A 15,213-nucleotide genomic window follows, 5' to 3' on the forward strand; every position below is an offset into this window, starting at 1 on the left:
AGCATTGAGCTTGTAAAAACTAAAAAAAATAAAAATGAAATCACATAGTAGAAAAAATAATTATATAAAAAAATAAGTAAATTGCATGAAAAGTAAATAAAAAAATAGAACATAAAGCTACAAAGAAAGCATGTAAATAAAACCGATAAATTAAACATAAAAATAAATATTGATCTGAAAATAAACTTCCAAAAAGTAAATTACAAAGGAGAATTGCAAGGTTAAAACTAGAGAAAGTTATGTTGAAATTGTAGATCGAGCCAAGTAAAGAAAAATACAACGAGAGTGATCTATATATATATAGACACACACGGTGTTTTAAGATTTAAGACTTGTAATACAATTAAGAAAAATAACCAACCTAAAAGTGAGTTTCTAACTTCAAAAAATAATAATTGGGACACATTACTGTATAGGAAGGGAAAACAAGTGATTCTTATAATGTGCTTGTTTTTACAATCAAAAAAACGTTTTTGAAATTTCTTTATGAATTTTCAAGTAAAAAATATTTTAAAAAACAAATTTTATCTCATTCCTAAATAATACATATGTAAATTGTGTTTTTGTTTCTTTTTTAAAGCATATGAGGTGTTTCTTTCAAGAAACACTAGCGGTTTGTTTAGAGCCTTCTGTATTTCTTTGGGAATACAGAGCTTTTTCGTATATTTCGTTGCTGAATCTGAATACTCTCATTCCTCTCTCTAGATTATGATGATGGTATATGGCTTCTAGATTCTCAACATCTCCTTTCACTTCTATGCCACTTCATTGTCTTTACAGGATCCTCTGGTAACTCAATTTACTTGCTTTTGGTCCACCACCCTCTCCTTCATTAGGCTCTCGGGGTTTTGGCGCTCCGATTCTTAATTCACACAGGAGACAAAGGCCTCCTTATAAAGAGGACGAGATACCGCACCTCCAAATTACAGCTATGGTGAATCAGTTGTGGGATGACTCAAGCTCGAGGCAGCCCTGTGACAAGCCATTTTTGGAGGAAGAAGGCTGCAGAGAGGCGAGCACAACTCTCAGTCAAATGATTCGTTATATAGCATGAGTCAAACATTGATCTGGATTTGGTGTTAATCCTGCCCTGATCCTGACTAACTAGAGCAGGCACTGTTGTTTTGAACTTGTTCCCCGGGTCGTCTTTTTGTTCAAGGTCCTCCTGCTCTTTAATACATTAATCTACATGTGTGAGAACCTGTCAGTACAGTAAGCTAGTAGGTTTTATGCTAATTAATGTTTTTTGTTTACACAGGTCGACAAAAACAAAGAGGGCGTCCTAATTTAATTTTTTTCCATTTAACATTAAATGTATAATTGTTTAGTGCCGGTGATTGAATTGCCAGATCAAAACCTGAATTCACAATGAAGAAGCAAGTCCACAATGCATGAAATCATATGATTTTGTTCATTACCATTAGCCAGAGGAAGAGTTGGCATATTCAAAGGAACAACAATTCGAACAGCAGATTTTCTAGTACACAGATATTAGAATTGATTACCTTGAAGTTAATTGGGAATTAGCGCAAAAGTGATGCACAGTAATAAATATGAAATAAAATCAAATTCATAGAACAGCAGATTTGTTCTTAGCAACAAGGTTTGATAAAATTCACCGATAGAAGTGGTGACTGGGAAGAGAGGCAATCATTCTGTGTCTGGAACTTCTTCTTCATCTTCCTCTAGGATGTAGACCAAGGCACGCTTTCTTGCAGCAAAAACACATGCAACACCTCTGGATGCTGTCATGGTAAATTTTGATTAAAAAAAGTTTCAAGACATTGATAACATTATACTTGATTTACATTTATCAATGAAAAATGCAACCAAAACAAAAAAGAGGTTCTGAAAGAAAGCATTCAGATGCCAGAAGGAGTTAAATATGTTCATAATTGAATTTTTTTCTTACCACTGCAAACATAGCAGTAATGCATATGTTAATGCACAAATATCACATATCATATAAAAATAGGCAAAAGACTTGAATACCATTGTATTCCCATTGTACTCACCATTCAAATATGTTTTGATTGGCTGTTGAAAATATAAAATTATTTCCTCTTTAATTTCTTGTTTTGATTGGTTCATGCATTTAATAAGACATTTATTCTATGATACCAAAAGTTGAAAATTTGAATTATTGAGACTGATTTATAATAGGAAAAGTGCCAATTCTTTTAATGAAAGGATTTGTTCTGTTTTGCCATAATTTTTTTTTTCTGATAAACCATTTGCCGTGATCAACAAATCTTTAATAAAAGACATTGTTTTATAATAGAAAAAATGTGATATTCACATAGCCATGTAATACAGCATTGTTTTTTATCAGAATTTTATACAACATTGTTACAAACAAATCAACAATATTAAAAGAAACACAAATTAGCAATATATAATAGCATTTAAGATTGCGAATAAATTTATCATTTCATTCTATTATGATCTAACTTGTCAAGACAAATTATTAGTTGCCACTACATTTATAAAACAAATCTCTCTCAAAAAATTATCTGAAATATATAATGTGAATTAATTAGAATATCATTCTTTTTCCGTGCGCACACATATGTGAGGTACTTATTCCAAATAATGACATTTTCTACCATAGAGATTTCTATTTTAGAGACCTACTATTATTTATGTGAGTTAAAAAAAGAAAAAAAAATTGTTTGTTTTGAGTGGAGTATAGAAATACCAGTATCTAGACCTATAATTATAAATTTATAATCCATAAAAAAGTGGGGTTGAGAGCATCTTATTTTTTTACAATCATGGTGTAGAGTGTAGAATAAAACAATTGCTTGAGTTTTAGTTGGATCTTTGATATTACAGTAAATGAATTATTGTGATTGGTTATTAGTTAAAACATAACCTCCCCAGTCATTTGGCTGGTTAAAATGACATGTTTAAAGTTGTTTGGATAAAAAAAAAATCCTCTCTATAAATAAATATATAGGAGACAGTCTTTTTAAAAAAAATAAAAATTGAAGTAAATATATATTAACATTTTTAATTTTATCATTTAAAAACACAAAAGTCTAATTTATTTATTTTTATAAATTTACGCTCAATATTTACTATTCCTAGCATTGAGAAAGCATTTCCACTTCATTGTATGAGGTTCAAACACTCACTAAATATTCAATATCAAACTAAACACATAATTGAGATACATTTTTAAAATGCTAGGGATTTTTTTGTTCCAGCACTGAATAGTAATAATAACAAATTTTATTACATTTTTTATTACTTTAATATGTTAGAAAATATTAAGAATACATATAAGCGATATTATAGATAAGTTCTATTAGAATTCTAGCTAATAATTTTATTATTTATTGTAACATTTATAGATACATGAATCTATTTGTAATGACCTTTAAATAAAATCAATCATTAAATTTATACTTATTACAAGTTGATTTATTTATATGTGAGTTTTCAAGATTCAATGGTTTGTTTTATATATCATAATTGTAAAAGCAAGAAATTCAATTGTTTCAAAATAATCAAATACTATATAAATAATGTGATTATTTGTAATATATAGAAACCCTTTTTTAGACTATTGTATAAAGAAAATAATAACATACATCAAATGGAATTACTTGAAGACCAAATCTAAGTTAAATTAATTTATAATAAGGATATTGCAATAGTGATTTAGAAAATGAAAGAAAGGAACAATGTTAAATGGCTATTAGTTTTTTAGTTATTTATTGATAAGTGTATATTTAATAGTGAGGATGCATAATGAATCCTAGTAACATTGGTCAAGTGATTAACGACTCAAACCCTATGATTAAAAATGTTCTATTCAAATCACTCAAAATCCCTAAAATTAAATAAATTAAAATGAGGAAATAAAAATTAAAGAATTTGTGGAACCAATGATTTAGCTACCTTGCAAAATAAAATTCTTAATTATCATTGAATTTTTAAATTATTTTATACATAAAAATGTAATTTACTAATTAAAACTATCATTTTGCTAGCCAATATGGTGTACTATTGCACTTAAGAAAATCAAATTTAGGTAATGGCAATGAAAAAAATCAGGGTAAATCCATTCCTTTTCTTGTAATAAAATGTTCAATACAAGTTATCGAAATATATACATGCTTGCAGATTAAAGAAAAATATTTAAGGATGAAGTACAATTGCTTTAGATAATGTTAAGAAATTAACAGTGCTATAAACTTCAGCCAAGTAAAATTTTGTTTTTGTCATTTAATTTATTTTTTCACACCAACAGTTTATATCAAAGATGCAATAAGACATCATTGATCTAGTCTGATAAAGGCCAGGTATCTAATTTAATCATAGTTAAATCTCCTTACTTTAATTGTGTATGTCTACATATATAAGACTGCATCCATTTAATTTATAATGCTAATAAGCCATAATATCTATTTGAAAATTTAATATTTATTTTTTTAATCGTCCACATGTAAGACAAATTATGCTCATACTAAATCTCTTCTGATCGTTCTACATTTAATTGTTTGCCAAATATTCCTTTTCTTTTTCTAAATAAATTAGACTGAGTTTCTTTTCCAAAATAAGTTAATAATTATGTATCCATGCCTACCTTTTAATTAAAATCCCTCCAAGTTATTGATGTATATATTTATAATCCTAACTTAATATGATTTCTAGCTGACAGAAATTTCAAAAAAGGAAAACAAATTATTATACATATTTTGTTTGATATGAATAAATTTTTCGGCATGTGTATAATACAGTGATAAGGATATTATATTTAAAAATTGCAATTATTTTTTAAAAAATATTTCACATCATTATCCTTGTCAATTTATCATGTAATATTGTTGAGAAAATAAGAAAAAAAAACTAAAATGTTAAAAATAACGATTAAAATGATTTTAGAAGTTAAAAAAATGAAAAGTAAATAATAGAGAAATCAATAATGTTTAATGACCTTGTGATATATAAATGCTTAAATGATTATTACTTTATAATTATAACACTATTAATTATTATTCGATATTGTTAAATATTTTGATATATATTACTACTTCACCCATTGGAATAAGAGCAAACAAAGCAAATCAACATCAGTACCAGTACATTCTAAATATCAAAAGTTTCTTTTATTGAAAGTATCAATGGCGTGATGAATTCACCTGATGTTACCCTTAACAAGTTACCAGCTATTAATGAACTTTAAAAACCGATGGAATGGAGCTGAGAGGAGGGACACTCACCACTAACTGCCAAGGGAGCAATTACAGAGTGAGGAATATTGCGAACTTTTTCGTTCTCCATTTGCAGTTGCACAGTAGAATCCTAATTGTATCATTTCTAGGTGAGAAGTCAATAAAAAAGAAATTTGGAAATACATAGACAAGAAACGTGCAGCAGTGACAGAATTCCTTTATGGAATGGAGTTAAATTCCTACAAATAATTAAAATGTTAAGCTAATCAAGATGAAAAATAACCACAGAAGGCATTAATTTAGAGACAATAAATAAGATGTGATTTAAGACTACAAAAGCAATGCCAAAAACATTTAGGCTTGACTCAATTCAATGTATGAGAAGAAGCAACTAAGATCTTAAAACAAGTGGGCACTAAGAACTGCGTAGCTTAAGCACAAGACACAACAGGAGACAGATTTCAGAGACAAGTCAAAACCATGAAGTTTAGTTTAAGTTTACATTGGGATTTCGAAGTAACTTAAGCAAAAGATGAACAGATAGAAAAAAATTCCAAATGAATGTCAACTACAAAATTCTGAAGAGATGCAACAGTACAAAAATCTGTTTCTATGTCTGTATTCAATCCAGCAGATGCAGACCAAAATAAATTGCATAAGGTACCTTCAGTTGATACAAGTTCCATAAGTTTAAGTCGGTGAATCTTGAAATAGATATAAATGGAAGCTCGCTAGCTTGCACAATCATCATACAAGCATCTCCAGAACTTTCTGATGACGCAGATGCCCCATTTAACAACAAGACAATTTGACTATCCTGGTTTAGACCAAAAAAGTTACACAATATCCCACAGCAATGAAAAGAAGAAGACTGCACGCCAAGGAGTCTTAAGGTCTCACCTTATATAATGAGAGATCCACACACTCGTAACCAGCAGGAACATACAACAGTACAGCTTCCAATGAAGTACAACCATTCTTTGAACTGTTCAAGTCATGTGTAAACCCTCTCATTACACCTATACAGTTTGCAATATCTGAAAATGGCTCATCAGGTACTTGGAAGCATACATGGTCAACAAAACTGTGTTGACATGTCTGATGAGATGAAACAGCTTGAGAAGCATCCTAAAGAAGGGAAGAAAAAGTTAAAATCAAGGCGGCGAATCAAATATATAGCACAAAAGATGTGACTTCAATTTCTTTCAAAAAATGGGACTTACTCAGAATGGAAAAATCCCTCATGCATCATGCATTGATGAAAATGATGCATTTTATCACGTGTCTGATTAGAAAGTTCAATGGAAAACAAGAGAAGAAATTCTCCATGCATTGATCAAAATGTACCTCATAGTATGATATTGACATTGGAATTGCCATGGATACAGATGCTGATGAAGATGAAGATGGAAGAGGAAACAGTGGCAGCAAATCCTCACATAGCATTTTTCTTGATATGGTAGTAAAGGGCATCAGGAAAGCTTCCTTGAAGCTAAAATTGTAGAAGCCATGAATAAGGCATTTATAACATAAAAAATGGTATAAGCATGATTCTCCGCAAAGACATATATAAGCTAATCACTTAATAAAATAGAGAAATTTCAAGATAATGTGTGCATTCATTCTAATAGCAATTCTATTTAGTCTGAGAACTGATAATACGTTGACATGTTCCTCAACAGTCATTGACAGTTCATCATATTCTAGGATTTTCTTTCCTTATAGAAAACTTTGAAGTTCAATGAGCCATGTACTGCTGTGCCATGTTAACATCTCCATCAACATAATTCACTATTTAATATACTACTAGACAGCAGAAGGATATATAAACATATACCTGTCCTCCATTTGCTGGAATTCTTTAGCCAATGTTCTTTGCAGATATTCACAATCTGAAAATCCCCCAAACTGAACTAATTCCTTAACTCTCTGCATTGTTTCTCTGAAATAAAATTCACAAACATTAAAAAAAAATGACCTCAGAAGTACATCAACATTTGCATTCATGCATACAACCAAATATGTAGACATGCACAATTGAAGTGGAGCATGCATAACTGTGATCTAAGCTGGTTCCAATTGAGATAGTACCAAACATGTACCTCATAGTTATTATAATGATGTCTTTAAGAAACATTGGAAATGATTGTTCATAGCCTAATATGTGTATGGCTAAATGGGTGTCACATCCCCAAACATTAACTCATTTGAGAATTAGTCCCTCGACTTCCAATTGAAATCAAATCCTTTTTGTTAATTTTTGTAGGATTCCATACATGAGATAATGGATTGTTGCATGTGAAAGTTTAATTACCACTGGAAAAAGAACTGTTTTTTGACCTAATTATATATATTTTTTTCTTTTATCATATGTATTTTGGGAACTTTACTATTTTTATTGAATAAAATACCATTTTTTTTAATATCAGACACATGCTGTTTTATAAGCAACATCCATTATCTGATGGATGGAATCCTACAAAAACTAAAGAGGGATTTGATGACAAAAACACAGTCCAGGGAGGTCAAATCTGAAATTGCAAGTTGGACTAGTTCTCAAATGAATAAAATTTCAAGGTGGGTGCCACCCATTTAGCCTAAATGAATCTCAAAGGAAAAGAAAAGGGGGAAGATTTTCAGTGACAACAAATAGTAGAATAATAACTATGGTTGAATATATAACTTACAAGTCAACTTCAATATCATGATCAACTTCCAGCAACTGCTTAACTGGATCCTGATCGTATAAGAACTTCAAGAATATGACAACAAGTTCACTGCCAAACAGAGAGAAATTTTAAGTACAATATTTATGTAAGCTACCAGTTGGAATATGAAAATGCCTCAAACACAAACCTATTGTATGGAAGAAGCTGGTCACTGGGTTCTTGCATAAGCAGCTTTATACATTTAAGAAGCCAATTGAAAAAATTTGAAAACTGAAGAAAGGAAAGGTGTACTATTAGAGTTTTCAACAAAAAAGATATCATAATTCATGAAAAGAGAAAATTTCTCTCTCCTCCCAGTACACTATCAGTTTTTTTCACAAAAAAAGTACTTCTGTTCATGACACAGCCACCCTGTATTTCTCCAAGTTGAAGAGCAATAATTTTTCTCTCTCCTCCCAGTACCCTATCAGTTTTTTTCACAAAAAAGGTACTTCTGTTCATGACACAGCCACTCTGTATTTCTCCAAGTTGAAGAGCAATAATTTGCCTTATTTAGCAACAGTACCAAAAAATTCACAAGTAATTTTAGTTCCTCAATTACAGTACCTGCTGCTCCACAGATGAAAGGACCCTCATAAACCGTTCAATCTGCACTAGTATCATACCAGATTTTTCTGTTGCATTGTTAATAAGCATCTCATCCAAACCAATACCATGGTACCGTGCACGCCATCTGGAAAGGCCTCTTAGCTCTCCCATTCTAAATCCAATAATTTCTGCAGCAGGCTGGGAAATGAATATGTATCTTTTAGTTTCCACTCAAGTCCCTTAATATAAAAGAATACAGCAAAAAGAAAAAACTATATCAGGCAGATGGAAATCTAATCACGAAACTTGTGAAAGGAAAAGAGAAAGCATGGGGAATTTGATGATAAAAAAAGCATGTCACCCCATGTAAACTGGGCAACTAATAAGCATAACTTTTTTTAGTTTTGTAATAAGCGCAGTTAAATGATAACCTCAGCAAAAAAGACATAAATCCAGAGACGTTGAAATTCATTGAAAAATGGCCAAATTGCTCAGATCATCATCTTTGGTGAAGGCATTTGAAGATATTGATAGTCCAAATCCTAGATAAACCAACAGTTATTTTTCTTCCTTGCTGATAAGTTGTCCAATATGATATGGCAAATGAAAAAACCATACTACTTATCCTCAATCCACTTGATTGAGGAGACTTCAAAGCAGAAACTTCGAATTATTATTGCTTATATAGGCTTACAAGATTCTAAACAAAAGCACAATTATAGCCTTCCGTGATTATACAAGTCTTCTTTGACATGTATGGCTTTTTTGCAAGCATGGTACTGCCCTTTTTTTTGCCTATGAATACTACTAACATGTATGTATTCATCAAATCAGATTGCATGCTCAGGTCAGTGAATGATTCCGAGGCTTATGAACCCAAATATATGATATTCCAACCTTAGGTACTCAGAAAATCAAGTTTTAGCAAACTTGAACCAGATCAACCACTTAAAGAAAGATAAAATACAGAACCTGACCTGTAAATGATCAAGGACAATGCGCTGAAGTTCTTTTGCTGTCCCACAAATGACCTTTAATACACGCTTCACACCCTGTCAATGAAGAAGAAATTAAATATAAAAAACCATTAACCAAAAGCACAATTACAATCTCCTCTGTTAGCAACAAAAATTATAAACAAATCTAGTTAAGGCCATACCACTTCACCAAGGGAGTTAACTAGAAATTGATGTACTGCAGAACTGGTCTGAGCACCCCCTAGAAGGCTGAGAAATTCCTCTTGTGGAGTAGAGTCCAGTGCTGTATGCAAGAACTAGAAGTCAATGAACATGATAATGATACAGGAGTTATAACCAATAGAGTGAAATTTTGTGTTGTCGAACACAGATACCATGGTCAATAATCAGGGTAGACAGAGAATCAAATTTCTCATGAAATGTGCGCATGGCATCTGACCACTGCTTGCACATAACTGATAAAGACGCCCTCATAACTTCAGTTAAGTCCTCAATATTGGAAGCTTGTTGAGCCAACTGATGGAGCTCACTTTTCCTGCAATGACAAAGAAAGTGAGAAACCTAACTACAAGGCACATTTTTGTCAACTTCAAGTAACATTACAGGCCAAAAACCAAATCATGAGCATCTAGAAAAGTGGGTTGAAAATGTGGGCAAGAACAAAGGAGATAAAATCCCAAGTGCATAGTTTTGTAGGCAACTTGAAAACTTCGTTATCCTAGCCCAAAGAATCAACCCGGCGAGCCACTAACCTAAGGCCTGGCTCGGGTCATTGGAAACCCCCCCCCCTTTTTAAATCAAAATGATGTCGTTTTGGGATTTTTTTTAAGAAAAAAAAAGAGGTCAAAGGTTGGGTTGACACAAGACAACCCCCCAACCTACAGCTCGAGCCTTATGCTGTGTCGACCACTAAGCCAGTCTTGTAACTATACCTACAACAAATCCCAGTTCTATGACGAAATTACCTCTTCCAAAATATAGAAGTATCGAGCACTAAGCTATGCATACCCTGCATGACCATTTGGCTTTCTCTTGATTCTGTGTTTTCATTAAGTTCTCCTGAGCACATGACAATCAAACGACAGAGGTCTTTTGACAGAGAAACCTAATGACAATGAACATGTAGAAAAATCATCTTGTTTTTGTACAGAAAATTACTCAACATGTATATTATGTTCCAAAAAATTCTGAACTCCTAAAGGGTGTCCAAAATGGAAGATGGGCAAACCTTGTAAATGGAAGAGTTCAAAATTTGACGAGGGGTCTGCTTATCAATAAAGGGTGTTGGAACTGAAAACTTGTGTATATTCTGCATATAATTTTGCACATATATCAGAAATTACCAGCACGAAAATAGAAAAAGAATAAAAATGATGAAATTGAGACAATGGACATCATACTGAAAAAAAAAAGAGAGTTTAATAAGTGATAAAGTAATTCAATGGCTTAACCAACAAGAATATTAACCAAATACTAGACCAACAGATGAAGCACAAAAACTAGTATGATAGTTACTCAACTATGAATTTTCATCTGACCAAATCTTTAACGGCTAAAGTCAGGGTAATAACAAGGATATAGAAGATAAAGGGGGGGAATGTAAAGAGGGGCAAACAGTCTTAATCATGGCAACTGATTTGTATCGAATCAGGCTTATCAAGTGGCCCAAGCTTTCACAAGATCCTACATCCACTTACTGATTACAACAAATGACAAATCATGAGCCATTATATAAAATATTAAGCATACTTGAGATAAGTTTGACACAGTTCCATAAGCCCTCAATCGATTCCAAAACAATTGAAAAGGTTCTTGGTTAACAGGAGAATGAATGATCAACAAAGTTCAAATGTTTATTTAAAGAGCAGATGAGTATAACTCACAATTTTTCCGATAGGAAATATACCAAATATGCTAAAGCATATACTTCCATCTTTATCTCCACTACACAGAATATTAAAGCGTTGGTACGAAGAGTTTGACAGCTCTCTGTATGAATCTTCACTGTCATCCATGAAGCCAGTATCTCCAGAAACTACTCCAGGCATCCGGGGGACCCTAGGAGCAGGAGGGAAGAAACGGGAAGTGCGGTCTTCATATGATGAGGAGATTTTAGAGTCATCCTGAAAACCAAATTTAAATAAACAATGAAAATGAGGGGGAAAAAAAAGCTCCTGGGGAAGAAATCAAAAGCTTAAGCCAGATGAAAAATAGCAAGTTTAATGGTACACTAGATAAAACTTTGTTGAGCGATCTTGTGGAACTCATTAGAGATGAAAGAAAACGGCATACTCTAATAAGTTGTCCTTCCTCCTCCCAATTAAGACACACAACTGCAACGGTATGAGACTTCAAGCTTCTCAACAATTTTCCATTCTGTTCGATATGCATTGCCAAGCATTAGAAGCCATGATAAAAACACTAGTAAAATACCAGCCAGAAAGTTAAATACCATAACTCATACTTCAGTGTTATTTAATCAGCACAACAATCAGAATACATTCTCGCATTTCAAACAACGCATGCTAAAAACATGGAGGACAAAAAAACACAAACCAAACTCCTCATTCAAGTTTAAAAAGGTTTGCCAAAAATAACAACAAAAATTGTAAACAATGAAACTGACCTCAACATCATGTAAAGAAATGGTTCCATTTTCAAGACCAACAGCAATCGCTTTACCATCCGGTCGCCAACACAATGACGTAATGTTCCTTCCTAAACAAATTCACAAACATTCAACTTCAAAACACTTCCAGAAGAACCATTACACAAGATTAACAAAACAAAACCCTAAAAATTACAATTAAAGTAATTGGAGTGTAAATAAAGGTAATTACCAGGGGAGATAGTCCATAACCTCTGCCAATTGAATCGATGGAGTAAAATCTTGGAGTCTTCAGTTACCATTGCCAGTAAATCCTTTTCAGGATTCCACTCTGCGATTTTCACCTGAGAAGCGACCGGTTTATCGAATTGAAGTTGGAAAGGAAGGACGCGATCGGTCTCGTCGGTTTCCATGGAGAAAAGTAAGCGGTTGACTGTGTGCTTGTGATTAATACGGTGTCGTTTTTGAAGAGGTTGGCGAGGTACTGGAATGGCGGAAGTGAAGTGGAAAATGGGAGAGACAGAGGTGGGCGGGCTTTTTTGGGGTTTCAACATTTAATTCAGCTGGATAAATAAAATTTGAAAAATAGAAATTGAAAACGCCGTTGCCGGGGATCGAACCCGGGTCACCCGCGTGACAGGCGGGAATACTGACCACTATACTACAACGACTTTTTTGATGTAAGAATCAATATTTTTATAAATATATATTGATAACCTTTCCTACCGACCAATCAACAATTTCACGTTTGATTGACATCTAACATAGCAAGGCTACAGGCTTATGATATTCATGACATGAGTGTCTAAATTTTAAAGACTTTTATTGATTTTAACTGATTACAGAAATTGTGTTTCCTTTTTGGGATAGAGATGCCCTAAAACACTAGCTTGAATTAATCATATAATCCAAGCAAACTTTAACTTTTGATTATAGTTATAATATGGAGAATTGTAGGGTGACTAGCTAGGTTGACTTGTGAAGTTAGTAAATTCATCAAAAACAATATTATTTTAATGATAAAAAACTAGATATTTCTATTAACCCAAATTAAATCTCGAGTGGATGCTACTGAATTGATATTTAAAGTCAAATAAGATATTATAACTAGGTTATTAATAAATTCAATTTTTTTCCTGTTAATATCCTAAGATTTTCGACGGATAAAAACACAGAAACCAAAATCATAGATTTCTACTGATAAATATTTTGATTTTGTTTGAACTACTTACCCTAATCAATTGACTTGCAGAAGGATTGAGGATTCCGACTTTCAAAGATGAAATTATGTTCGAGGTGCTGTTCAACATGGGCACACAATCATATGAATGATTATTAGTCAATTATTTTTTAAGATTTAACTTTGACTGGCGGATTTTCGAGTTATTATCTTAAATTGAAATATTTTTTCCACTCAAAACATATTTTAAACTTGACTCCACACACACACACAGATATATATATATGTGCTAAAATGAAAATATGATAATTATCAAGTATTTACTATTTCAAGAAATTTAAGGGAAAAAAATGAGAGAGATCCCTTGAATAAAAAGAAAAAAAAGAGAGAGACTATGTTAACAAATTAGCAAGAAATAAGTTCTTTGATATGAAAAAAGAGAAGAAGCCGTATGATGACCGTTTATTGCTTCGTTAGGCTTTTGTGGAAGTAATCAAGAAGGGGCTTTTAAAGATCGAAATAAAAAGCGCCGTTGCCGGGGATCGAACCCGGGTCACCCGCGTGACAGGCGGGAATACTTACCACTATACTACAACGACTTTGTTGGACGGTGGATCAGAAAATGAAATACTTAAATATTTAGAGGAACCAGATGTCACTAACATTTTTGCAACATTTTTGCACTGACTGTATTTATAAATACGTTTTTATTTTTAAAAACTGATTGTATTTATAAATACGTTTTTATTTTTAAAAAAATTAGATTTTAGATTGAGTGCTTTTTTAAATGGATATTTTTACTTTTTATTATTGTTATTGTGTTTGTCGATGTAAAAAAATGAGTTTTTTTTATATTAAAAGTTTATTTGAGAGTGTAGTCGTGGTTTTTTTTTTAAAACAATTTAGTATCGAAATGCATCAAAATAATATTTATTTTTTAAAAAAAATATTTTTAAAATCAGGATATCAAAACGATTCAAAATATAAATTATTTTTAGTTTTTTTAAAAACATGATTTAGACTGTATTCTCAAACATTCCCCGGCACTATTTGGATAAAATTATTTCCAATACTGGTAGAGCTAAGAAATTAATTTTCTTTCTAGCTCATAAACAATAATTGCACATGTAGTAAATATGTAATTTATATTAAAATCCATCAAAATTCTCTAACAGGTAATCGACACTATTACTCTTAAATTTTTTTAGCAAAAATAAATTAAATAGCAACAACTATAGGTTGCAAACTATAAGTTGTGCATGTATTACATGTACAACTATTATTTATTATTTTTATGTTAGAGTAAAAATTATTATTTTAACTATCCTAGTTTAAAAAATGAGTTTGTCTGTTGTACTACTGTGCTCTACAAAGGTTATGAAAACCAGGAACCTCTCTTTAATAAGCAAGTAATTATAGTAATCTTTAGCTCATGAAATGCTTCAATGGCATGATGGAACAAATTTGGCCTAAAGAAGTGAAGCCACAATCCACACGGTCTTCATCGATAGATTAAAAATATACTCGACGAAGAATAACTTTGACTTTAAGTTTTAATTTACAAACTATTTCATAGATAATTTATAAATAAAAGGAGTTAAAATATCTTAAGTTAGAAGTATATAATAAAATGATTCAAAATATTTTTTTTTAAGAAAAGAAATGTGTAGTATAAGTTAAAATTCAAAAGTTAAAAATTGAACTTTTGATTAAAATATTTTTTTTTTATCATGGTTAAAGAAAATTTAACTTCAAATGAATTTTGGTTTAAGTACAATGTTATATATTTATAATCATATATATTCACGAATATTTTTTTATTCAAAAGTTAAAATACAAATTTTAATTTGCAAAAGTCAAGCAAGTATAACCTAAAGTAATACATATGTTCTTTGATAGATAAAAGTCTCGTGTGTGATTTTTCCTTTTGAAACAATAACCTTGAGTTCTTTAATTATTGAATCATGCATGGATCAATTCGAAGTAAATTGTGAATGGATGGTTTCAT

The 15,213-nt window shown here is 31.5% G+C and overlaps 1 protein-coding gene and 2 non-coding genes across 4 annotated transcripts; all 3 read right to left on the reverse strand.

Moving 5' to 3' along the window:
• Positions 1–1,340: 1,340 nt before the first annotated feature.
• On the reverse strand, positions 1,341–12,594 carry APC4 (Transducin/WD40 repeat-like superfamily protein). Of its 2 annotated transcripts, XM_011002827.1 has the most exons (18): positions 12,258–12,594; positions 12,044–12,135; positions 11,710–11,793; positions 11,301–11,540; positions 10,646–10,726; positions 10,383–10,522; positions 9,792–9,952; positions 9,600–9,700; positions 9,418–9,492; positions 8,459–8,638; positions 8,040–8,122; positions 7,871–7,960; positions 7,021–7,125; positions 6,531–6,675; positions 6,084–6,311; positions 5,848–6,000; positions 5,232–5,313; positions 1,341–1,745 (listed from the first exon to the last, which is right to left on the reverse strand). In XM_011002827.1, exons 1-18 carry the CDS (start codon positions 12,577–12,579, stop codon positions 1,651–1,653), a joined length of 2,457 nt encoding a protein of 818 aa, XP_011001129.1. In that variant the 5' UTR covers positions 12,580–12,594; the 3' UTR covers positions 1,341–1,650. The 2 variants fall into 2 exon arrangements, 1 of the variants encoding a protein (XP_011001129.1); XR_839069.1 differs by lacking the exon at positions 1,341–1,745 and having other exon boundaries at positions 5,848–5,995.
• A 30-nt stretch (positions 12,595–12,624) lies between these two features.
• Positions 12,625–12,696, reverse strand: TRNAD-GUC (transfer RNA aspartic acid (anticodon GUC)). Its single transcript has one exon. It is a non-coding gene; the product is annotated as a tRNA-Asp (tRNA).
• A 1,036-nt stretch (positions 12,697–13,732) lies between these two features.
• TRNAD-GUC (transfer RNA aspartic acid (anticodon GUC)) lies at positions 13,733–13,804 on the reverse strand. Its single transcript has one exon. It is a non-coding gene; the product is annotated as a tRNA-Asp (tRNA).
• Positions 13,805–15,213: the final 1,409 nt, after the last annotated feature.

This window comes from Populus euphratica, unplaced genomic scaffold, assembly GCF_000495115.2.
Source record: "Populus euphratica unplaced genomic scaffold, PopEup_1.0 scaffold194.1, whole genome shotgun sequence".
NCBI lineage: Eukaryota > Viridiplantae > Streptophyta > Magnoliopsida > Malpighiales > Salicaceae > Populus > Populus euphratica.

Excerpts from the sequence above, each read along its gene's own strand:
- APC4 (XM_011002827.1), bottom strand. The coding sequence starts at position 12,579 with ATGTTGAAACCCCAAAAAAGCCCGCCCACCTCTGTCTCTCCCATTTTC. Across the intron at positions 10,727-11,300 it reads TATTTCCTATCGGAAAAATT|AATATACACAAGTTTTCAGT; the intron begins GTGAGTTATACT and ends AATTATATGCAG. Across the intron at positions 9,953-10,382 it reads ACTTCTATATTTTGGAAGAG|GAAAAGTGAGCTCCATCAGT; the intron begins GTAATTTCGTCA and ends TTGTCATTGCAG.